General features: G+C 43.5%; 1 protein-coding gene across 10 annotated transcripts in view; it reads left to right on the top strand.

The window, feature by feature from the left end:
* The window catches only part of trappc9 (trafficking protein particle complex subunit 9), a 711836-nt gene that overhangs the window by 352553 nt on the left and 334543 nt on the right, over positions 1-24740 (top strand). For all 10 annotated transcript variants that reach the window (XM_072255618.1, XM_072255596.1, XM_072255577.1 and 7 more), the window contains one exon: positions 17395-17505. In XM_072255618.1, coding sequence (XP_072111719.1) covers positions 17395-17505 — 111 coding nt within the window. The remainder of the gene's footprint in view (positions 1-17394; positions 17506-24740) is intronic.

The following is a 24740-nucleotide window of genomic DNA, read 5'->3' as shown; positions in this document are numbered from 1 at the left end:
ATTCTGCTCGGGGGGGGGGGGGTTGTTAATCACGACCGGAATATAGGTGAGAAATGGCTAATACACTCAATTTCGTTTGTAAAAGGGTCTATCTAACAAATTTAATATTAAACACACGGCGTATATTTTCCTTGCATGAATATAATGATAAGTCAGTTATCAGGGGAGGACAGGGGAGCTGGAAGTAAGTGTTGAATGAACTTCCAGTAGAAGTGGTAGAGGCAGGTTCAATATTATCATTTAAAGAAAAATTGGATCGGTATATGGACAGGAAAGGAATGGAAGGTTATGGACTGAGTGCAGGTCGGTGAGACTAGGTGAAAGAAGCTTTCGGCACGGACTAGAAGGGCCGAGATGGCCTGTTTCCGTTCTGTAATTGTTATATGATTATATAAGTAAGTTAATAGCATCATAACATTTTAAGTAACGTTTGGACATGAAACACACAGCACATATTTTCCCCGTATGAACATATAAAATCATTGCACACACCAATATCGCTGAATACGTGGGAGCCCTGGGCTTGTTTCCCCGCAACAAGACGGTCCTATGGAGGGGTGACGGGAGACAGTGATACTCGAAGGGGGTTCCTTATGTCCAGTCTATTCCGCAATTTAGTTTTTGTTGCATTCATTGCAGAAAACTCTGCTTTGCAGAAAAATGTTGGAAATGGAAGCAACGTTTTCAGTGCTTTCGTGGCTATCTCAGGATATTTAGCCTTGACTTTGATCCAGAATACCAGCAGAGATGTTATGTCAAACATACTTTTCAGCCCGCCGTCATTTGCAAGCTCGAGGAGTTGATCTCCTTCCCGCGCTGACATGGATGATGTGTGTGTAATGACCTCGCATGCGTAATGGCTCAACAGTGGCCGTGACAAGGAATGAGGAAAGGTTTCCTTGCGGCCCGGCAGGGAATGAGGAAAGGTGCCGCTGACAGGGAAAGGTGCCACCTGTGACGGGGAATGAGGAAAGGTGCAGCTGACTCATATTGCCAAATCATATCGTTTCCTCACGGCCCGGTAGCAAATGCTTTGCGGCCCGGTACCGGTCCGTGGCCCGGTGGTTGGGGACCGCTGAGTTAAAGGGTAGGACCTCCAGGGCTGTAATCTCAGGTTTGTTACCTGTGCCACGTGCTAGTGAGGCCAGGACTAGGAAGATTATACAGTTTAATATGTGGCTAAGGGGTTGATGTAGGAGAGAGCACATAAGAGTTTTGGATCATTGAGCTCTCTTCCAGTGAATGTGGCACCTATACAGAAGGGATCTTTGCACCTAAACTAGTGGGAGTCTAATATCCTAACGGGAAGGTTTGTTAATGCTGCACAATGGAGTTTAAACTAGAGTTGCAGGGGATGGGAACCAAAGTGCCAGAACATTTAGTGGAGAGGCTGTGGAGGCAGATGTTGGTAAGACTTCAGAGAAAGTTAGGAATCAAAAGGTTGAGCATGATGCGACTACTGACCTGAGCTGCCAATATTTAAATGCAAGAAGTATCGCAGGAAAGATGGACAGTTAGTTTACAAACAGAGGCTGTTTATAGGGCAAAATTGCATTCAACAGGATAAGTTGTAATGTTAAAGGCATACATATTTGAAAACAGTGAATACAGGACTGAAGGTGTTGTATCTGAATGCACGCTGTGTACAGAATAAGGTAGATGAACTTGCAACACAGTTGCAGATTGACAGGTATGATGTTGTAGGCATCACTGAATCATGGCTGAAAGATTATAGCTGAGAGTTTAATGTCCAAGGATGCACATTGCATCGAAAGAATAGGCAGGAAGGCAGAGGGGGCGGTGTTGATTTGTTGGTTAAAAAAAAATGAAACCAAATCATTAGAAAGAGGAGACATAGGGTCAGAATGTATTGAATCATTGTGGATACAGCCAAGAAACTATAAGGGTAAAAAGACATTGATGGGAGATGTATACAGACCCCCAAACAACAGTAAGGCTGTGGCCTACAAATTACAATGGGAGAGGAAAAAATGCATGTCAAAAGGGCAATGTTACAATAGTCATGGGGTAGTCAGATAGATTGGGAAAATCAGGTTGGTGCTGGATTCCAGGAGGTTGAATTTTCAGAGTGCCATGAGATGGCTTTTTGGAGCTGCTCGTGGTTGAGCCCACTAAAGGATTAGCTTTCTGGATTGGCTGTGGTGCAATGAACCAGACTTGATTAGAGAGCTTAAGATAAAAGAATCCTTTGGGGAAAATGATCATAATATGATTGAATTCACCCTGAAATTTAAGAAGGAGAAACTAAAGTCAGATGTATCACCAGTACAGTGGAGTAAAGGGAATTACAGAGGCATGAGAGAGGAGTTGGCCAGAATTGATTGGAAAAGAACACTAGCTTGGATGATGGCAGCACAGCAATGGCTGGAATTTCTGGATGAAATTCAGAAGGCACAAAAAAGAAGTATTCTAAAGGAAAGATGACACAGTTGTGGCTAACATGAGAAGCCAATAGAAAAGCCAAAGAGAGAGTATATAATAGAACAAAAATTATTGGGAAGTTAGAGGACAAGGAAGCTTTTAAAAACCAACAGAAGGCAACGAAAAATGTCATTAAAAAGGTAAAAATGGAATATAACCATATAACAATTACAGCACGGAAACAGGCCATCTCGGCCCTTCTAGTCCGTGCCGAACTCTTACTCTCACGTAGTCCCACCGACCTGCACTCAGCCCATAAACCTTCATTCCTTTCCTGTCCATACAGCTGTCCAATTTAACTTTAAATGACAACATCAAACCTGCCTCAACCACTTCTGCTGGAAGCTCGTTCCACACAGCTACCACTCTCTGAGTAAAGAAGTTCCCCCTCAAGTTACCCCTAAACTTTTGTCCTTTAACTCTCAACTCATGTCCTCTTGTTTGAATCTCCCCCACTCTCAATGGAAAAAGCCTATCCACGTCAACTCTTATCTATCCCCCACATAATTTTAAATAACTCTATCAAGTCCCCCCTCAACCTTCTATGTTCCAAAGAATAAAGACCCAACTTGTTCAACCTTTCTCTGTAACTTAGGTGATGAAACCCAGGTAACACTCCAGTAAATCTTCTCTGTACTCTCTATTTTGTTGACACCTTTCCTATAATTCGGTCACCAAAACTGTACACCAATACTCCAAATTTAGCCTCACCAATGCCTTGTACAATTTCAACATTACATCCCAACTCCTATACTCAATGCTCTGATTTATAAAGACCAGCATACCAAAAGCTTTCTTCACGACCCTATCCACATGAGATTCCACCTTCAGGGAACTATGCACCATTATTCCTAGATCCCTCTGTTCTACTGCATTCTTCAATGCCCTACCATTTACCATGAATGTCCTATTTTGATTAGTCCTACCAAAATGTAGCACCTCGCATTTATCAGCATTAAACTCCATCTGCCATCTTTCAGCCCACTCTTCTAACTGGTTTAAATCTCTCTGCAAGCTTTGAAAACCTACTTCATTATCCACAACTCCACCTACCTGCATACTTAGTCATCCAATTTGCCACCCCATCATCCAGATCATTAATGTATATGACAAATAACATTGGCCCCAGTATAGATCCTTGAGACACACCACTAGTCACCGGCCTCCAATCTGACAAACAGTTATTCACCACTGGCGTCGCCCATCCAGCCACTGCTGAATCCTTTTTAGTATTTCATTATTAAAACCTAAGGATTGAATCTTCCTAACCAACCTTCCTTGTGGAACCTTGTCAAAAAAGCCTTACTGAAGTCCATATAGACAACATCCTCCGCTTTACCCTCGTCAACTTTCCTAGTAACCTCATCAAAAAATTCAATAAGGTTTGTCAAACATGACCTTCCCCGCACAAATCCATGTTGACTGTTCCCAATCAGACACTGTCTATCCAGATAATTATATATACCATCTCTAAGAATACTTCCCATCAATTTACCCACCACTGACGTCAAATTTACAAGCTGATAAAACCACATGAGCAATACGGCAATCCTCCTGCACCATCCCCGTTTCTAATGACATTTGAAATATTTCTGTCAGAGCCCCTGCTATTTCCACACTAGCTTCCCTCAAGGTCCTAGGGAATATCCTGTCAGGACCCAGAGACTTATCCACTTTTACACTTTTAAGGCACAATTTTTGAAGTTTAAGAGACTACTAGACAGGTATATGGAGGAATTTAAGGTGGGAGGTTATATGGGAGGCAGGGTTTGAGGGTCGGCACAACATTGTGGGCCGAAGGGCCTGTAATGTGCTGTACTATTCTATGTTCTATGTTATGTTAAATCTTTAATCATCATAGTTTCCATAACTTCCCTACCTGTTTCCCTTGTCTTACACAATTCAATATCCTTCTCCTTAGTGAATACCAAAGAAAAGAAATTGTTCAGAACCTCCCCCATCTCTTTTGGCTCCTTACATAGCTGTCCACTCTGATTCTCTAAGGGACCAATTTTATCCTTCACTATCCTTTTGCTATTAATACAACGGTAGAAACCCTTGGAATTTATTTTCACCTTACTTGCCAAAGCAATCTTGTATCTTCTTTTAGCTTTTCTAATTTCTTTCTTAAGCTTCTATTTACATTCTTTATATCCCTCGGGCACCTCATTTACTCCATGCTATATAAAAGCTAGCCAATAATATTAAAGAGGATACCCAAATTTTCTTCAGGTACATAAAGTGTAAAAAAAGAGGTGAGAGAGGATATCAGACCACTGGAAAATGATGCTGAGGAGGTAGTAATGGGAAACAACTGTGGAAGGTACTAGCAGTATGGTGGAAGTTCCATGTGTCAGAGGGCATGAGTTATGTGAAGTTACCATAACTAGAGAGAAGGTTTGTGGGAAATTGACAGGTGTGAAAGAAGATGTCAGCTGGACCAGATGGGGTAACAGTCCAGAGTTCTAAAAGAGGTGGCTGAAGAGATCGTGGAGGCATTAGTAATGATCTTTTAAGAATCACTAGATTCCGGAATGGTTCTAGAGCTAATAGCAGGCGGCGCAGCATGGCACCAGTGGCCATTCGGATCTGGTGTTACTTTAATTTAATTTTTAAATTTAATTTTAAGGCACAATTTTTGTCTAGGGCACATGGGTAACAGAGCAAATATCTAGCATCGCCAGATACTGCTACAATATAGAGATCGCCCAAAAACAAACCTTCATGAAGATCTGCTGGTTAAATTACATGACCTTGGCTTGCTGAGGGGATTGGGCCTACTGTCCTCGGAGTCGCCTGATGCTGTTAGCTGGAGGTGGGGACGACGTAAGCGGTGTGTGAGGAAGCGGAAGCGAGATGAGCAGACAGGAGTCCATGCCAGGCAAAAAGCAAACCCGAGCCGGCCAGCTCTCCTGTCCATTCTGCTCTTCAATGTCTGCTCCCTGGACAATAAGTTGGAATATATCCGACTCCAATGAAATACTCGGCGGGAGTACAGAGTCTGCTGTGCATATGTTTTCACAGAAACATGGCTGTCCGATGAAATCCTGGACGCCGCCATCTAGCTGGACGGGCTCGTCTTATTTTGAGCAGACAGAGATGCAGCTCTTTCTGGTAAGACTCGTGGTGGTGGCTTGTGTGTTGACATCAATACGGAATGGTGCAAGAACTCTGTGCTGATTTCCAGATACTGCTCATCGCTAGTGGAGTTTGTGACTGTTAGATGCAGACCATTTTATTTACCACGGGAATTCATCACTGTCCTTATAGTCTGTGTGTACATTCCCCCCAGTGCTAATGCTAAGGAGGCGCTCTGTGAACTGTATGGGGCTATTAGCAAACTGCAGAACGCACACCCTGATGGACTGTTTATTGTCGCTGGAGATTTTAACCATGTGAACCTTAAGTCAGTGCTCCCCAGATTCCATCAGAGCGTGGACTTTGCAACAAGGACGAGAATGAGTTGGACCTTGTTTACACAAACATTCCCGACACATACTGGGTGGAACCCTGCCCCCACCTCAGTTACTCAGACCACATCTCTGTTGTGCTAATCGCAGCATACAGACTGCTCCAGACCAGTTCAGAAGCAGGTGAAAACCTGGCCAGCAGGAGCCATCTCTGCTCTTCAAGCCTGCTTTGAACACACTGACTGGTACATGTTCAGAGAGGCTGCAACCGATGGTGACTGTACCAACTTAGAGAAGCACACGACATCAGTGACTAGCTACATCAGCGAGTGCATTGATGACGTCACTGTGGCCAAGACTATCACTACACGCACTAACCAGAAGCCGTGGATGGCCGTGATGTGGGCACTGCTGAGGACCTGTGACTCTGCCTTCATAGCAGGCGACAAGGCAGCCCTAACAACAGCGAGAGCCAAACTGTTCCAGGCCATCAGAGAGGCAAAGCGTGCATACGCCCAGCGAATCCACAGCCACTTCCAGGACAGTGGCGACACGTGGCGCATGTGGAAAGGCATTCAAGACATCACCAACTACAAGACAACACCACCTGCCTGTGCTGGTGCTGCCTCCCTCCCAGATGCATCAAATAACTTCTACGCTCGTTTTGAGGTGGGATATGATGTGGTGGCGAGGAAGACCACCCCTCTTCCAAACAACCAGGTGCTGTGTCTTACCGTGGCTGGTATGAAGAAAACCCTGTGCAGGGTCAACCTACGGAAGGCTGCTGGACCGGACAATATTCCCGGCAGGGTGCTTAGAGGATATGTAGGCCAGCTAGCTGAGATTCTCACTGACATCTTCAACAGCTCCCTGAGCAGCGCCGTCGTTCCTATGTGCTTCAAGGCCACCACCATCGTCCCCGTGCTGAAGAAGTCTTCAGTGTCCTGCCTCAACGACTACCGTCCCGTCACACTCACATCCGTCATCATGAAGTGTTTCGAGAGGGTCGTCATGAGGCACATCAAGACCCTGCTGCCCCCCTCACTGGACCCCCTGCAGTTCGCATACCGTCCCAACCATTCAACAAACGACGCCATTGCCGTCACCCTCCACCTGGCCCTAACCCACCTGGACAAAAAAGACACATACGTTTGAATGCTGTTCATAGACTTCAGTTCAGCATTCAACACAATCATTCCTCAGAAACTGATTGGAAAGCTGAGCCTATTGGGCCTGAACACCTCCCTCTGCAACTGGATCCTAGACTTCCTGACTGGGAGACCCCAGTCAGTCCGGACTGGAAGCAGCATCTGCAACACCATCAAACTGAGCACGGGGGCCCCCCAGGGCTGTGTGCTCAGTCCACTGCTGTTCACTCTGCTGACCCACGACTTAGGGTATATCCCATAAGGACTAAAGTTTTACCCAACTTAACGCTCTTTTCGAGACTCAACAATACCTCCTCCTTTATTTCAAAATGCCCTAGCACATTAATACTCTTGGCACTGATCTGTCCATCCTCCAATTTCATCTCTTTGGTGAATACTGATGTAAACAGTCCTGTTGTTGTTTTTTTTTTATCTTTCCTCAATCTTCCTGCAAATCTGTTCCTCACTGTTTTGGTGGCTATTTAGGGTGTCTGTAGTACAATTCCATCAATTATTACACCTTTTCGATGTTTGACTCAGTGGATGAGCCCCCTATTATGTCCCCTCTGAGTACCACTGTGATATTGTCCCTGATTAGTAGTGCAACACCCTCACCTCTTTTACCTCCCTCTCAATCTTTTCCAAAACATCAAAAAACCCTGGGACATTAAGCACCATTCTTGTCCTTCTTCCAACACAGTCTATGTAATGGCCACAACATCATAGCTCCATGTACTGATCCATACTCTTAAGTTCATCACCTTTACCCATAATACTCCTAGCATTAAAGTACATACACTTCAAACTATATGCCCCGTTGTTTCTATTACTTTGCTCCTGCCTGTTTTTACTGGCCCTCATATCTACTTTCCGATCAAGCCCTCCACATTCTGACCTGGTGCTCTGGTTCACATCCCCCTGCCAAACTAGTTAAACCCTCCTGAGTAGCACTTGTGAACCTACCGGCCAAGTTATGATTGGTTCCCATCCAGTACGGGTACAACCCATCCCTCTTGTACAGGTCACCCATGCCCCAGAAAAGGTTCCAATTATCTAAGAATCTGGAACCATGCCCTCTGCATCTGTTCCTCAGTCACCCATTCATATGTACTATCATCCTATTCCTGCCCTAAGTAGCATATAGCACTGGGAGTATCTTGGAAGTCCTGCTCCTCAGCCTCTTTCTTAACTCCCTATACTCACTGTGCAGGATCTTTTCCCCATTTCTACCCAAGCTACTTGTGTTGGGCACATGGCCAAGTGGTTAAGGCATTCGTCTAGTGATCTGAAGGTCGCTAGTTCGAGCCTCAGCTGTGGCAGCATGTTTTTGTCCTTGAGCAAGGCACTTAACCACACATTGCTCTAGTGTCTGTGCGAGGAGTGGCGCCCAACACAGGCTTCCAATCTGCGCCTTGTAAGGCATGAAAATGCCCGACGCAGGCTTCTCATGGTCTGAGTTGACGTTCCCCCCCCCCCCCCCCCCCCCCGGGTTTATGCCAATGTGCACCATGACTATTGGCTGCTCACTCTTATCTCTTGAGAATATGCTGCAGCCTCTGAGACATCCTGAATCCTAGCATCCTGGTAAATACAACACCCTGGCATTTCTTTTGCAGCAACAGAAACCCCTGTCTATCCCCCTAGCTACTGAGATTCTTATCACTATCACTCTGCCTGACTTTATGCTTTCTGCTGAGCCTCAGAGCTGGCCACAGTATCTTTGGCTTTGCCGCTGCTGCTGTGTCCTGTTAGGTCATGTCCTCCAGCAGTGCCCAAAAGGATATTCTTGTTGCTGAGGAGAATGGTCACAAGGGAATCCTTTATTTCTCCTGATGGTTGCCCTTCTGAAGCCTCCTCAATAAAGGTTTTGTCTATGAGGTTTTCAGCCTCCCAGATGTTTCTGAGTATATCCATCTGCAGCTCCAGCTCTAATTTCTTGATCTGGTCACTCAGGACCTGAAGTTGGATGCACTTCCTACAGATGTAGTCATCAGGGAAACTATTAGGTATCCAGCAATCCCATATTTTACAGGAGGAGCAATCTACTGCTTTGACTACTATCCTGCCTAAACTTGTTATACCTTTGGCATTCACTTCTGAAGCTTAAGGTCCAGCCTCTGCCTGTTCTCACGAAAGCTTGATGAGCCAAAGCCTGACCACTCTAACACTGGTCCACTCCACAATCACCGCTTGGCTTATACCTTGCTTCTTTTTATTGGCTGGAAAACAAAATCAAAGGAAAAATACCGGGAATGCTCAGCCAGGCAGGCCATATCTGTGGGAAGCGAAACAGTCAACTTTTCAGTTGGAGGCTGACTTTTTTCAGTTACTACTGATTTACAAGAGAAACAGAAGTAGCATGCTTATAGAAATCTTTTTCTCAGAATCAGAATCAGATCAGGTTTATTATCACTGGCATGTGACGTGAAACTTGTTAACTTAGCTGCAGCAGTTCAATGCAATACCTAATCTAGCAGAGAGAAAAAAAATAATAATAATAAACAAGTAAATCAATTACAGTATACGTATATTGAATAGATAAAAAAAATGCAAAAACAGAAATACTGTATATCTAAAAAGAAAGAGCGGTAATGTCCAAAGATAAAGATTCAATGTCCATTTAGGAATCGGATGGCAGAGGGGAAACTACAAACTTTTTGTAGTTTTTAAAAAAAGTTGAGTACCTTGAAGTAACGATTGGTGACACATGAATAATCTGGAAAATATCTGCATGCTTTCTGGATATTGTATCTGTTTTAAAGCAATCTGCTTGTGACTGATTGACTTTTACTCATTCACAAGATTATGGAATTGCTGACAAGCTGAGTAGTTAATTTACATCCCTAAATGCCCATAAGAATGTGGTGGTAAAGTTACTTCTACTGTGCTGTTTACTTCATAGCATTCCCTCCCGCATTCATTAAAATTTCTAAGTAAGAGTGAAATGATACATTCAGAGTCAAAGAAAATCACACTGGGCTTACCTATCATCTTCAGCACTTTTGCCTATGTTTGGCTCAAAGCTTTACTGAGGCTTATCATATCAAACTGAACTGATTCGGCCTAACCTGCTAAGTAATTAGCTCACTTTCTGTTTTTTTAAAATTACCTTTCCATGTCAATTGGTAAAAAAAAATTATGAAATACACTAACAGCAATGCTGGCCGGTATCGTATCTGCACCGGACATCAAAGCAAATGTCCCAGGTTTGAATCCTTGCATGCTTTCAATCCATGATGGGTTGAATGTCAAGCTAGCAACTTGGCCTCGTTTAAAAAAAAAGCAGACATCTTTGCCACCCAATGCTCCATAAGGCGAGGAAAGGAACAATAAAACATGAACAGCGCTGTAAGAAATATCTTTACTACATGCAATTTAGCAATTTAGTGGAAAGCGGCCAGTGAGTGGGTGGGCCAGTGAAGGAGTGGAGCTTTGAGGCTTTGGCTCGAGAGATTCTGGTAGTTTTTGGCAGTTGGGCTGTGCAATCAAGTTAATCAAGATTTGAATAGCTCAGCAGAAAGCAGTTGATTAGACAAGCGAGATTTGAATAGCTCAGACTCAGCAGAAAGTAGCTGATTGGGCAATCAAGGTCAGGTGACCCAACAGTTTGAAAAGCTGAAACAAATAAATAGAGGGGTAGCTCAAGCAGAGAGGCCAGTGAGTGAGTGGGCCAGCGAAAGAGTGGAGCTTTGAGGCTTTGGCTCGAGAGGCTTTGCTGGGAAGAGGCAGAGGACGAGCTTGCTCCCAGTTAGGCTTTACAATGCCTCCTGAGATGCTGATGTGCCTCTCATGTGAGATGTGGCAGTCTTGGGGGAACTCCCCTCTCCCGCAGAGTGACATCTGCCAGAAGTGCATGCAGCTGGGTGATATGGAAGACTGTGTAAGGAATCTGGGGCAGCAGCTGGATGACCTTCAACTCATAAGGGAGCATGAGGCAGTCATAGATAAAAGCTACAGGGAGGTAGTCACACCTAGACTGCTGGAAGCAGGTCATTGGGTGACAGTCAGAGGGGGGAGAGCGAAGGTGAGTAGACAGGTAGTGCAGAGCACCCCTGTAAGCCATTCCCCTGAATAATAAATTTACTGTCCTGGATGCAGTTGGCAGGGATAACCGACCAGGGGTGAGCCATGGTGGCAGGGTCTCCGGCACTGACTTTGACCCTGTGGTACAGAAAAGTGGTACAGAAAAGAGGTGAGCTGTCGTCACTGGAGACTCTCTAGTCAGGGGAACAGACAGGAGATATTGTGGACGTGAGAAGGATGCCCGCATGGTTTGTTGCCTCCCAGATGCCGGGGTCTGAGATGTCTCCGACTGGGTGCACGACATCCTGGTACGAGAAGGAAAGCAACCAGAAGTCGTGATACATGTTGGCACCAACGACATAGGCAGGAAGAGGGATGAGGTCCTGAAGTGTGAGTTTCGGGAACCAGACAGAAGGCTGAAGAACAGGACCTCAGGGGTGGTGTTCTCAGGATTGCTACCAGTGCTACGTGATAGTGATGGTAAGAATTGGAGGAGATGGCAGTTGAATGCGTGGCTGAGGAGTTGGTGCAGGGGGCAGGGTTTTAGATTTTTGGATCATTGGGATCTCTTCTGGGGAAGGTGGGACCTGTACAGATTGGATGGGTTGCACCTGAACTCAAGGGGGGCCAATATCCTTGCAGGTAGGTTTGCTAGCATTCTTCGGGAGGGTTTAAACTAATTTGCAAGGGGGATGGGACTCAGAGCGATAGAGCAGTGGAAGAAGTGCATAGAGTAAAGCCAGACCTAATATATAGAGAGGCTTTGGGAAAGAGAAGCAGAATAAACAGTGTAAAGGTAGGAAGGCAGAAGGGCTAAAGTGCGTGTACTTCAGTGCAAGAAGCATCAGGAACAAAGGTGATGAACTGAGGGCTTGGATACATACATGGAATTATGATGTAGTAGCCATTACAGAGACTTGGCTGGCACCAGGGCAGGAATGGATTCTCGATATTCCTGGATTTCAGGGCTTTAAAAGGGATAGAGAGGGCGGAAAAAGGGGAGGAGGGGTGGCATTACTGGTCAGGGACACTTGCGGCTACAGAAGGGGTGTGTAATGTAGCAGGATCCTCTTTTGAGTCAGTCTGGGTGGAAGTTGGAAACAGGAAGGGAACAGTTACTCTATTGGGAGTATTCTGTAGGCCCCCTGGTAGCAACAGAGATACTGAGGAGCAGATAGGGAGGCAGATTTTGGAAAGGTGCAAAAATAACCGGGTTGTTATCATGAGTGACTTCAACGTCCCTAATATTGATTGGCACCTGATTAGTTCCAAGGGTTTAGATGGGGCAGAGTTTGTTAAGTGTGTCCAGGACGGATTCCTGTCACAGTATGTTGACAGGCCGACTAGGGGGAATGCCATACTAGATCTAGTACTAGGTAATGAACCGGGTCAGGTCACAGATCTCTCAGTGGGTGAGCATCTGGGGGACAGTGACCACTGCTCCCTGTCCTTTAGGATTATCATGGAAAAGGATAGAATCAGAGAGGACAGGAAAATGTTTAATTGGGGAAGGGCAAATTATGAGGCTATAAGGCTAGAACTTGCGGGTGTGAATTGGGATGATATTTTTGTAGGGAAATGTACTGTGGACATGTAGTCGATGTTTAGGGATCTCTTGCAGGATGTTAGGGATAAATTTGTCCTGGTGAGGAAGATAAAGAATGGTAGGGTGAAGGATTCATGGGTAACAAGTGAGATGGAAAATCTAATCAGGTGGAAGAAGGCAGCATACATGAGGTTTAGGAAGCAAGGATCAGATGGGTCTATTGAGGAATATAGGGTAGCAAGAAAGGAGCTTAAGAAGGGGCTGAGGAGAGCAAGAAGGGGGCATGAGAAGGCCTTAGCGAGTAGGGTAAAGGAAAACCCCAAGGCATTCTTCAATTATGTGAAGAACAAAAGGATGACAGGAGTGAAGGTAGGACCCATTAGAGATAAAGGTGGGAAGATGTGCCTGGAGGCTGTGAGCGAGGTGCTCAATGAATACTTCTCTTCGGTATTCACCAATGAGAGGGAACTTGATGACGGTGAGGACAATATGAGTGAGGGAGCATGTTGATATTAAGGAAGAGGAGGTGTTGGAGTTGTTAATATACATTGGGACAGATACATCCCTGGGGCCTGATGGAATATTCCCCAGGCTGCTCCACAAGGTGAGGGAAGAGATTGCTGAGCCTCTGGCTAGGATCTTTATGTCCTTGTTGTCCACGGGAATGGTACCAGAGGACTGGAGGGAGGTGAATGTTGTCCCCTTGTTCAAGAAAGGTAGTTGGGATAGTCCGGGTAATTATAGACCAGTGAGCCTTATGTCTGTGGTGGGAAAGCTGTTGGAAATGATTCTTAGAAATTGGATCTATGAGTATTTAGAGAAACATGGTCTGATCAGGGATAGTCAGCATGGCTTTGTGAAAGGCAGATCGTATCTAACAAGCCTGATAGAGTTCTTTGAGGAGGTGACCAGGCATATAGATGAGCGTAGTGCGGTGGATGTGATCTACATGGATTTTAGTAAAGCATTTGACAAGGTTCCACACAGTAGGCTTATTCAGAATGAAGATATGGGTTCCATGGAAGTTTGGCCAGGGGGATTCAGAATTGGCTTGCCTGTAAAAAGCAGAGGGTCGTGGTGGAGGGAGTACATTCGAATTGGAAGGTAGTGACTAGTGGTGTCCCACAAGGATCCGTTCTGGTTCCACTACTTTTCATGATTTTTATTAACGACCTGGATGTGGGGGTAGAAGGGTGGGTTGGCAAGTTTGCAGATGACACAAAGGTTGGTAGTGTTGTGGATAGTGTAGAAGATTGTTGAAGATTGCAGAGAGACATTGATAGGATGCAGAAGTGGGCTAAGAAGTGGCAGATGGAATTCAACCCGGAGAAGTGTGAGGTGGTACACTTTGGAAGAACAAACTCCAAGGCAGAGTACAAAGTAAATGGTAGGATATTTGGTAGTGTGGAGGAGCAGAGGGATCTGGGGGTACATGACCACAGATCCCTGAAAGTTGCTTCACAGGTAGATAGGGTAGTTAAGAAAGCTTATGGGGTGTTAGCCTTCATAAGTTGAAGGATAGAGTTTAATAGTCGCGAGGTAATGACGCAGCTCTATAAAACTCTGTTTAGGCCGCACTTGGAGTACTGTGTCCAGTTCTGGTCGCCTCACTATAGGAAGGATGTGGAAGTATTGGAAAGTGTACAGAGGAGATTTACCAGAATGCTGCCTGGTTTAGAGAGTATGCATTATGATCAGAGATTAAGGGAGCTAGGGCTTTACTCTTTGGAGAGAAGGAGGATGAGACAAGACATGATAGAGGTGTACAAGATAATAAGAGGAATAGATAGAGTGGACAGCCAGCGCCTCTCCTCCGGCTCACCACTGCTCAATACAAGAGGACATGGCTTTAAGGTAAGGGGTGGGAAGTTCAAGGGGGATATTAGAGGAAGGTTTTTTACTCAGAGAGTGGTTGGTGCGTGGAATGCACTGCCTGAGTCAGTGGTGGAGGCAGATACACCAGTGAAGTTTAAGAGACTTCTAGACAGGTATATGGAGGAATTTAAGGTGGGGGATTATATGGGAGGCAGGGTTTAAGGGTCAGCACAATATTGTGGGCCGAAAGGCCTGTACTGTGCTGTACTATTCTATATCCTATACTGAAGTATAGTTATATTGGATTGTTGTTCTGTAGAAGTATTGTACTGTTGAGTATTGTATTGTTAGTTGGTATGATACTACTTTGTTGCAGTTGGAGCATGGTTCCAATAGAACATTGTTTCACTTAAGCATGACATTTTGATGCATACTCCAGATGGAGTTTGTACGAAAGAATGTCCATTCTTATTATTTGGTAAATCTTTCCTGATGTATAACTGCATCTGATCTGATCTCTAAAGCTTTATCTAGTCGTCAGTATGTTTCTTCAAAATCCGAATCAGAATCAGGTTTAATATCACTGGCATTCATCGTGAAATTTGTTTTTGTGGTAGCAGTTAAATGCAACTCATAATAAAAATTCAAAGATTCAAGATTGAAAGTGCATTTATTATCAAAGAATGTATAGATTATATAACCTTGAGATATGTTTGCTTACAGCAGTCACTAAGCAAGGAACCTGAAAGAACCCAATTTAAAAAAATACTACCAACCCCCAGCGTCTACAGAGAAAGAGGAAAAAAAAACACAAAACAAATCATACGAACAATAGAAGTGAGCAACAACAACAACAACATTCCAAACCAAACTGAATCCTTAGATCCAAATCCTGGAGCAGCCTGCAATAGGCCCAAAGCCTTTCATTTAGTTTATCATACTTGTGGGGAAATCACTACAAAGTTTGCGGACATGAAGCATAGCAGCTGGGGGCAGCCTCACAGCCTTAGCGTAGTGAAGAGAGGAGATCCAGCCTATCTCAACCGACGTTTAAATCGTCCATTTGTAGATTTCACTGCCAGAGAGGCCATTCTCCACCTCTCCAAGTCATGTCGGTGCCCAGGGCAATCCACCCTTACCGACACCCTGACTTCCAGTCTATCTGGGCAGGCATTTAGATTGTCGAAACAATGTATTGTACCTCACTGTTGGACTTTGGCCTTACTGCGACAAGTTACTTAGGACATGCTGCCCAGTGATTTGCTTCAGACCTAAATTTCACTGCCGAAGTAGCTGTTCTTGACCTCATCAAATTGGGCACCTGAACTCCTTTGTCACGTCTTCTCCAGATTCTGTAAATCTGTGAATTACAGTAAATATATATATTAAATAGTTCAATTAAGTAAGTAGTACAAAAAAGTTGTGAGGAAATGTTTATGGGTTCAATGTCCATTCAAAAATCAGATGGTGGGGGGAAGAAGCTGTCCCTGAATTGTTGTGTGTGCTTTCAGGCTCCCATACTTCCTACCTGATGGCGGCAATGATAAGAGAGCATGTCCTTTACAAAAAATGGCCTTTAATTCTGAAGAAAAGGTTTTAGACTTTGAATGTTTGACTGTATCACCAGTCACTACGGAGTTGTCTTTAAGGTGGATGTAATTGGTGCACGTGTTTTTTTTTGGTGTGTGCCTGCATGCGTGTGAGTCTGTGTGTGTCCGTCTGCGTGTCCATGCATGTGTCCGTGATGATGTCTTTTTCATGGCTTTTACAAGGCACTGAGCGAGAGAGAGACTGTGTGGCACGCCACTCCTCACACAGACATTTTCGCAGTATTTTCCCTTTTATTTTACGAGGTCAAGTTGCGATCTCGACATTCAACGTGGCATGGATGGAAAGCGTACTCGGGGGCGGACCCGACTGGTTTCGAACCCGGGAACCTCCGCTCCCGGGTCCGGCGCCGATGTTGTTGCGCCACCAGCCGGCCCATGATGCACATGTGTTTTCAATACAAAGTTGATGTCCATCCTGCTTGAGATTTAATAAATAATTTGACTACCAACTTCCATGAGATTAAACAATTGTGATTGATATTTAAAGTGCAAATTAAGTTGCATATAGTCAGATGCATTTATTTATCACACGTACATTGTGATGAAACATAGTGACATGCATCATTTACATTAACAACCAACACAACCCAAGGGTGTGCTGGAGCCAGCCTGCAAATGTTGCTGCACATTCTGACGCCATCATAGTATGTCCACTATATTCAGTACAACAGCACAAGCAGTAATAACAACAGCTCCAAAACGAGCCCCTTTCCTCCCTCCCACCCACCTACTCAGCTACCTGCTTATTAAAACAAAGTGTCCTCCAACCTCAGGACAGGCTGCTTCTGGCCTCAGCCTCCAGTGGACTCAGACATCGGGCCACCTCCTTCCTCGGTGGGCTTTTGGACCCAAGTCTTTGGCCATTGAGTCTTGATTTCTGGACTCGCTGTCTTCTTCAGTCTTCAATCTTCTGTATCGACATGTAAGACTTGCCATTGCTGGGATGACGAACTCCAGGCCTTGAACTCCAGATATGCTGCTGATGGACTTGAACTTCAGACGAGCAAACCCGGGGAGTTATGGGCCCTTGTGCTTCCTTTCTGCGCTGACCTCTGATCCTGGGCTCATTTGACCTGGGAGGTCTCACTGACTTAGTGGGTGCGGGGTGGTGGTGGATGAACCAGCCCTCGTCTTAACTGGTCTTTGTCCACGGTGCTTGTTGGCTTAACATATGTCCACAGATGTCCTTCATTGCACATCCATGTCACAAGGCCTTCAAGTGCAGACTGGAGGTGTAGACTCTGGCCTGACCTTTAACTCCCCCACGTCCTTTTCCCTAAACTTAACCTGACCTTTCTGCTATGACTGCTTGAAAGATTTTTCATTTTGTTTATTATTTACATCTGTTTTTGAAAATTATTTTATTGTGCTGTTAAATGTGTTAAATTCTGCTCCAACAGCACCCGGAAATGCCATCTTCTCTTGGATGTCTTTAACTCAACAGAGCACGAACTGGCCATTAGTGCAAAGAATAATGAGGATTTGATTTTACATGCTGGAGAGTGTCAAAGGTAGGTGACAAAGATTTAGTCTAGCTCATAGTGTAATAATTTCAAATGTTCATTAGCCAAAAATGATTGGAAATAATTATTGCCATTTTGGCTGTTTTGGAAAAAAAGTGTCATTTGTTGAAATTGTATTTGAAACATCATCGATTTTCAGAGATAATATTTAGGGTTTTGGATTGAATGCTCATGATATATATCCGGATTATGATGTATCATTATAACAATAGTGCAAATAGAATAAATTGCTTTAAAAAGTTGTGACACTTTGTTGTGATTTCGTAACATACCAGCAGCAAGAGATGACAAATTGAGTCAGGTTTTAATATTAAAACCACTATATTTATTTACATTTACTCAAAAATATAGAAAATTAAATAAACTACTTTCTTAAACAGAAGTTAAGTGGTATGCGTCTTGCTCCCAGTCAAACTTAGAACCCGTTCTTAACAAATCTTACTCAAGCACAGTCTTAAAGTGGCAGTTCCGAGAGTCCCAGTAAATCACGAAATAGGTGAGAGGAGAGACTTAAGGATTCACAGTGCAGTGATGAGGTGATCATGACAAATTCCAAAGATTCCATGACTAGCGAATGAAGAATCAGTTACCAAAGATCCCAGCTGAGGTATGCTGCTCAGAAGTCAACGAAGAGCGATTTCACAAAGTGACTGTCATGAAATCCACACCCATGGATCGTACAAAGGACAGACACGTCTCCACAATGCACAATGTGCCGCTGATTAACCCAATCCTTTAGGTATGGATAAGCATTAGACTTTACCCTTTCAATTGTGAGCTGTTCCCGGATAGCTCGAAGTGCAGTCTTCACTCTCCCTCTCTTTCCTTCAACTCCTTCTTTTATACCATCGGCATCTGTCATAAGGTAATGCTCACAGAAGTGAAATTGTGAACTCCCAGTAAAATAGAACTGGGGACATGTGACACCCACCGTAAACGAAACTGTGGACATGTAACACCTTCCCCCAAGAAGAGAAAACCTTGATCTGCCAGAGCAAAATTTTAATGACAATCTACAATATGTGGAACAATGCATATACGGTTATCATACAGCACACTACAAACTAGTACAACATATTGCAGGAGCATAATCAAATATTAAATTCCATTCCATTATTAAAATGACATTGTAAGTTTAACATCTGGAAAGACAATCGGCAATTACATTATTTTTGCCTTTAATGTGAGTTATCATGAGATCATACTCTTGCAAAATCAAACTCCAAACTTCTATTTTTGTTTTTCAACTTACTCAAGAACACCAATGGATTATGATCTGTATAAACCGCAAGTGGTTTCTGAGCTGTGCAAACATACACATCAAAATGCTGCAAAGCCAAAATAAGTGATAATAATTCCTCTTCTATGGTGGAATAATTTCTTTGACACTCATTGAATTTCTTTGCAAAGTAAGCCAGAGGATGGTCAACATCATCATAATCATCCCTTTGCAGCAACACTGCTCCTGCAGCTTCATCACTGGCATCCACAGCTATGGAGAATGGCTTGGCAAAATCAGGTGACCTGACCACAGGTTGGTGATATAAGATAGCTTTCAATTTATCAAATGCCTCCTGACAAGGTTCTGTCCAAGCAAACTTTTCACCCTTCTTCAGGAGGTTAGTCAATGGGAGAACAATATCAGCAAAGTTCTTAGAGAACTTGTGATAATATCCGGCCATTCCCAGAAATCTTCTAAGAGCCCTTTTCCCAGTTGGAATGGGAACTTCCGAAATTGTCTGAACAGAAGCCAACCTGCCTTGACCTACAACATAACCAAGACAGGTCACAGTGGCATGTCCAAATTCTCTCTTAGCTAGGTTAATTGTAAGGTTGGCTTTTAAGAGCCTTTCAAACAGCTTTTCCACTGTAGAGATATGGGCTTCGCAGGTGTCATTCCCCGTGACTAAATCATCAATATAGGCATCTGTGTGTTCTAACTCTTGAATTAATCATTCTCTGGAATGTTCCCAGAACATTTTTCATTCCAACTGGCAGAACATTGTACTCATACGACCCAGAAGGCGTCACAAAGGCAGAAATTTCTCTACCTCTATACGTTAATGGAACACACCAATATTCTTTTAACAGATCAATCTTTGTAAGAAACTTGGGTTTTCCAACCTTATCCACACAATCATCCACTCTAGGGACTGGATAAGCAATTGGTTTTTGTTACAACATTCACCTTTTGGTAATCAGTGCAGAATCTGATACTGCCATCTAGTTTAGGTACCATGATACAAGGTGAACTCCAATCCGAAGTAGAAGGTCTAATAATACCATTTTCTATATAACCATATGACAATTACAGCATGGAAACAGGCCATCTCGGCCCTTCTAGTCCATGCCAAACCCTTACTATCACCCAGCCCCACTGACCTGCAGTCAGCCCAAAACCCTCCTTTCCTTTCCTGTCCATATAGCTATCCAATTTAACTTTAAGTGACACCACCGAACCTGCCTCAACCACTTCTGCTGTAAGCTCGTTCCACACAGCTACCACTCTCTGAGTAAAGAAGTTCCCCCTCATGTTACCCCTAAACTTTTGCCCTTTACGTCTCAACCCATGTCCTCTTGTTTGAATCTCCCCCACTCTCAATGGAAAAAACCTATCCACGTCAGCTCTATCTATCCCCCTCATAATTGTAAATACCTCTATCAAGTCCCCCCTCAACCTTCTACGTTCCAAAGAATAAAGTCCCAACTTGTTCAACCTTTCTCTGTAACTTAGGAGATGAAACCCAGGTAACATTCTGGTAAATCTTCTCTGTACTCTCTCTATTTTGTTGATATCTTTCCTATAATTTGGTGACCAGAACTGTACACAATACAACAAATTTAGCCTCACCAATGCCTTGTACAATTTCAACATTACATCCCAACTCCTATACTCAATGCTCTGATTTATAAAGGCCAGCATACCAAAAGCTTTCTTCACCACCCTATCCACATGAGATTCTACCTTCAGGGAACTATGCACCATTATTCCTGGATCCCTCTGTTCTACTGCATTCTTCAATGCCCTACCATTTACCATGTATGTCCTATTTTGATTAGTCCTACCAAAATGTAGCACCTCGCATTTATCATCATTAAACTCCATCTGCCATCTTTCAGCCCACTCTTCTAACTGGTCTAAATCTCTCTGCAAGCTTTGAATACCTACTTCATTATCCACAACTCCACCTATCTTAGTATCATCTGCACACTTACTAATCCAATCCCCATTTCTAATGACATTTGAAATATTTCTGTCAGAGCCCCTGCTATTTCCACACTAACTTCCCTCTAGGTCCTAAGGAATATCCTGTTGACCCAGAGTCTTATCTGCTACTATATTCCTTAAAAGCACCAGTACTTCCTCTTCTTTAATCATCATAGTTTCCATAACTACCCTACTTGTTTCCCTTACCATACACAATTCAATATCCTTCTCCTTAGTGAATACCGAAGAAAAGAAATGGTTCAAAATCTCCCCCATCTCTTTTCACTCCGCACATAGCCATCCACCCTGATTCTCTAAGGGACCAATTTTATCCCTTCACTATCCTTTTGCTATTAATATAACTCTAGAAACCCTTTGGAGTTGTTTTCACCTTACTTGCCAAAGCAACTTCATATCTTTTTTTTGCTTTTCTAATTTCTTTCTTAAGATTCTTTTTACATTCTTTATATTCCTCGAGCACCTCATTTACTCGAAGCTGCCTATATTTATTGTAGCGCTCTTTTTTTTTCCGAACCAAGTTTCCAATATCCCTTGAAAACCATGACTCTCTCAAACTTTTAACCTTTCCTTTCAACCTAACAGGAACATAAAGATTCAAGATTCAAAAAACCTTATTGTCATTCTAACCGTATATCAGCTCTGCAGGGGAGAATGAGACAGTGTTTCTCAGGAGCAGTGTAATCATAACATAACAAACACAACACTAAATAATAAACATAACAATAAATAGTAAAACACAACAGCCACATGTCAGTAAAAATCAAGTTATAAGTGCCCACTGCAAATTAAAAGTGTCCAAAGCAGAGTCAGGTAGAGCAGCTATTTAGCAGTCTGACCACCTGTGGGAGGAAGCTGTTTAGTAGCCTTGTGGTTTTAGTTTTGATGCTCCTGTAGCGTTTGCCTGATGGCAGAAGAACAAACAGTACATGGAGAGGGTGTGAGGGGTCTTTGATGATATACCGTGTCTTCTGGAGGCATCGACTCTGAAAGAGGTCTTGGACAGAAGGTAGGGAGACCCCAATAACCTTCTCTGCTCCCCTAACCACCCTCTGCAAGGCTTTTTTGTCGAATTTTTGTTTTTCATGATACAGCTTAAGCATATTTACGTGACAAAGCTGCATTGACCTTCATCTATCTGGTGTTTTGACTACATAGTCCACATCATTAACTATAGCCACAATTTCATAGGGACCATGAAACTTAGCTTGTAGAGGGTTTGTTTGTACAGGAAACAAAACAAGCACTTTATCTCCCGGCCAGAATGACCTCATTCTGGTTTGTTCATCATACCAGGTTTTCATTCTTTCCTGAGCTGATTTTAAATTTTCTTTTGCTAGGTTGCAAGCCCTTTGCAATTTGTCCTTGAACTTCAAAACATAATCTAACAAATTAACGTGCAGGTCATTGTTAACCCACTGTTCCTTTAACAATGCCAGAGGTCCTCGGACCTGGTGACCAAACACAAGTTCAAAGGGACCAAAGCCTAGGGACTCTTGTACTGACTCCCTTACTGCAAATAAAAGCAAATGAACTCCCTCATCCCAATCCTTCTCATTTTCAGTACAGAATGTCTTAATCAAGGTTTTGAGGGTAGAATGGACTCTCTTGAAGGCCCCCTGGGATTCTTGATGATATGCCGATGACATAATCTGTTTGGCTCCCAGTTTATAAACTACCTACTGACATAAAATTACTCCCTTGATCAGACTGAATTTGTTTAGGCAAACCAAAGAAAGTAAAAAACTTTACGAGAGCCTTTGACACAGTTTTGGCTTTTATATTTCTGAGAGGTATTGCCTCTGGAAATCTAGATGCTGTACACATGATAGTTAGCAAATACTGATGACCAGCTTTAGTCTTTGGGAATGGGCCAACACAATCCACAATAATTTTAGAAAAGGGAATTGCAGGAGTAGGCTGCAGTGGGGCTACTGGGGTGACCTGATTAGGTTTACCCACAACCTGACAAGTGTGACAAGTCTTGCAAAATGCTGCAATATCTTTCCTCAAGCTAGGCCAGAAGAATTGTTTTAAGACTTTGTTCACAGTTTTCTTCACACCTAGATGTCCACCCAAGGGTTTACTATGGGCCAAAGTTAAAATCTCATTCCTATAGGCTTTAGGAACTACAAACGTTTGTACAACCTGGTGTACAATTGCCCATTCTTCACATGCAGGAACATCAGGTGGTCTCCACTTCCTCATTAACACTCCATCTTTGAAATAATACCCTACTGGCACTTTATCAATCTCCTCATCTGAGAGAGCTTTTTCTCTTAAAGCTTGAATCTCAGGGTCTCTGCTCTGTTCTGCTACAAACTCCTTCCTAGACAGAGATAAATCTTTATTATCAGATTTAATGCCTGGATTCTGGTGAAGCAATGAAGGCAGAAAAGTCCCTTGTGTGTCATCAAAATCTGATTCCCTATTTGGGCTATCATGAGTAGCCGAATCAGGCTGCACAGGACCATCTGCTTTAGCAAGTTTCTTGGCCCTAGCACATGAGGGATAAATGTTAGGGTCTATCTTTGAACCATCATTGATTGGCTTAGTTGTCAACTGCACTGCAGGAACAACTTTACCACCTGCTAGGTCATTCCCTAACAACAAAGTCATAGCTTCCACTGGTAAATTGGGTCGTAGTCCTATTTTAACAAGTCCTGAAACTAACTCTGACTTCAAAATTACCTTGTGCAGAGGTACAGAAACAACGTCGCACCCAATACCTCGAATAAGATTTACCTCACCAGAGGCTGTCTCATCATCAAACTTTTGAACACTGTCTAACATAAGTGACTGAGAAGCCACAGTATCTCAAAGAATTTTCACCGGTACCAGGGTTGACCCTTCCTTTACTGAAACAAACCCATCTGACATAAAATGAAGGAATTCTTTCCTAACCTGAACAGATGTTTTAGCCTTTGACAGAGCTTCATCAGAATGTGCAAAACCCCGTGGGTTCACAGGTGTTTCAACCTTTTGAACACAGGCATCTGGAACTGCCTCCTTTTCCTCCTTTTTCTGCAGGAAACAGTTAGCTATAACATGACCAGGTTTCCTACAATAGTGACAAGTAGGACCAAAGGGTTTACCATAGAAACCATAGAAACTACAGCACAGAGACAGGCCTTTTGGCCCTTCTTGGCTGTGCCGAACCATTTTCTGCCTAGTCCCACTGACCTGCACATGGACCATATCCCCCCATACACCTCCCATCCATGTATCTGTCCAATTTATTCTTAAATGTTAAAAAAGAACCCGCATTTACCACCTCGTCTGGCAGCTCATTCCATACTCCCACCACTCTCTGTGTGAGGAAGCCCTCCCCAATGTTCCCTTTAAACGTTTCCCCCCTCACCCTTAACACATGTCCTCTGATTTTTTTCTCCCCTTGCCTCAGTGGAAAAAGCCTGCTTGCATTCACTCTATCTATACCCATCATAATTTTATATACCTCTATCAAATCTCCCCTCGTTCTTCTACGCTCCAGGGAATAAAGTCCTAACCTATTCAACCTTTCTCTGTAACTGAGTTTCTCAAGTCCTGGCAACATCCTTGTAAACCTTCTCTGCACTCTTTCAACCTTATTTATATCCTTCCTGTAATTTGGTAACCAAAACTGAACACAATACTCCAGATTCGGCCTCACCAATGCCTTATACAACCTCATCATAACATTCCAGCTCTTATACTCAATACTTAGATTAATAAAGGCCAATGTACCAAAAGCTCTCTTTACGACCCTATCTACCTGTGACGCCACTTTTAGGGAATTTTGTATCTGTATTCCCAGATCCCTCTGTTCTACTGCACTCCTCAGTGCCTTACCATTAACCCTGTATGTTCTACGTTAGTTTGTCCTTCCAACGTGCAATACCTCACACTTGTCTGTATTAAACTCCATCTGCCATCTTTCAGCTCATTTTTCCAGCTGGTCCAAGTCCCTCTGCAGGCTCTGAAAGCCTTCCTCACTGTCTACTACACCTCCAATTTT

This window comes from Mobula birostris, chromosome 1 (genome assembly GCF_030028105.1).
Source record: "Mobula birostris isolate sMobBir1 chromosome 1, sMobBir1.hap1, whole genome shotgun sequence".
Classification (NCBI taxonomy): Eukaryota; Metazoa; Chordata; class Chondrichthyes; order Myliobatiformes; family Myliobatidae; genus Mobula; species Mobula birostris.
The sequence above is the reverse complement of the archived record's forward strand: the minus strand, read 5'-3'. Positions and strand labels throughout refer to the sequence as shown.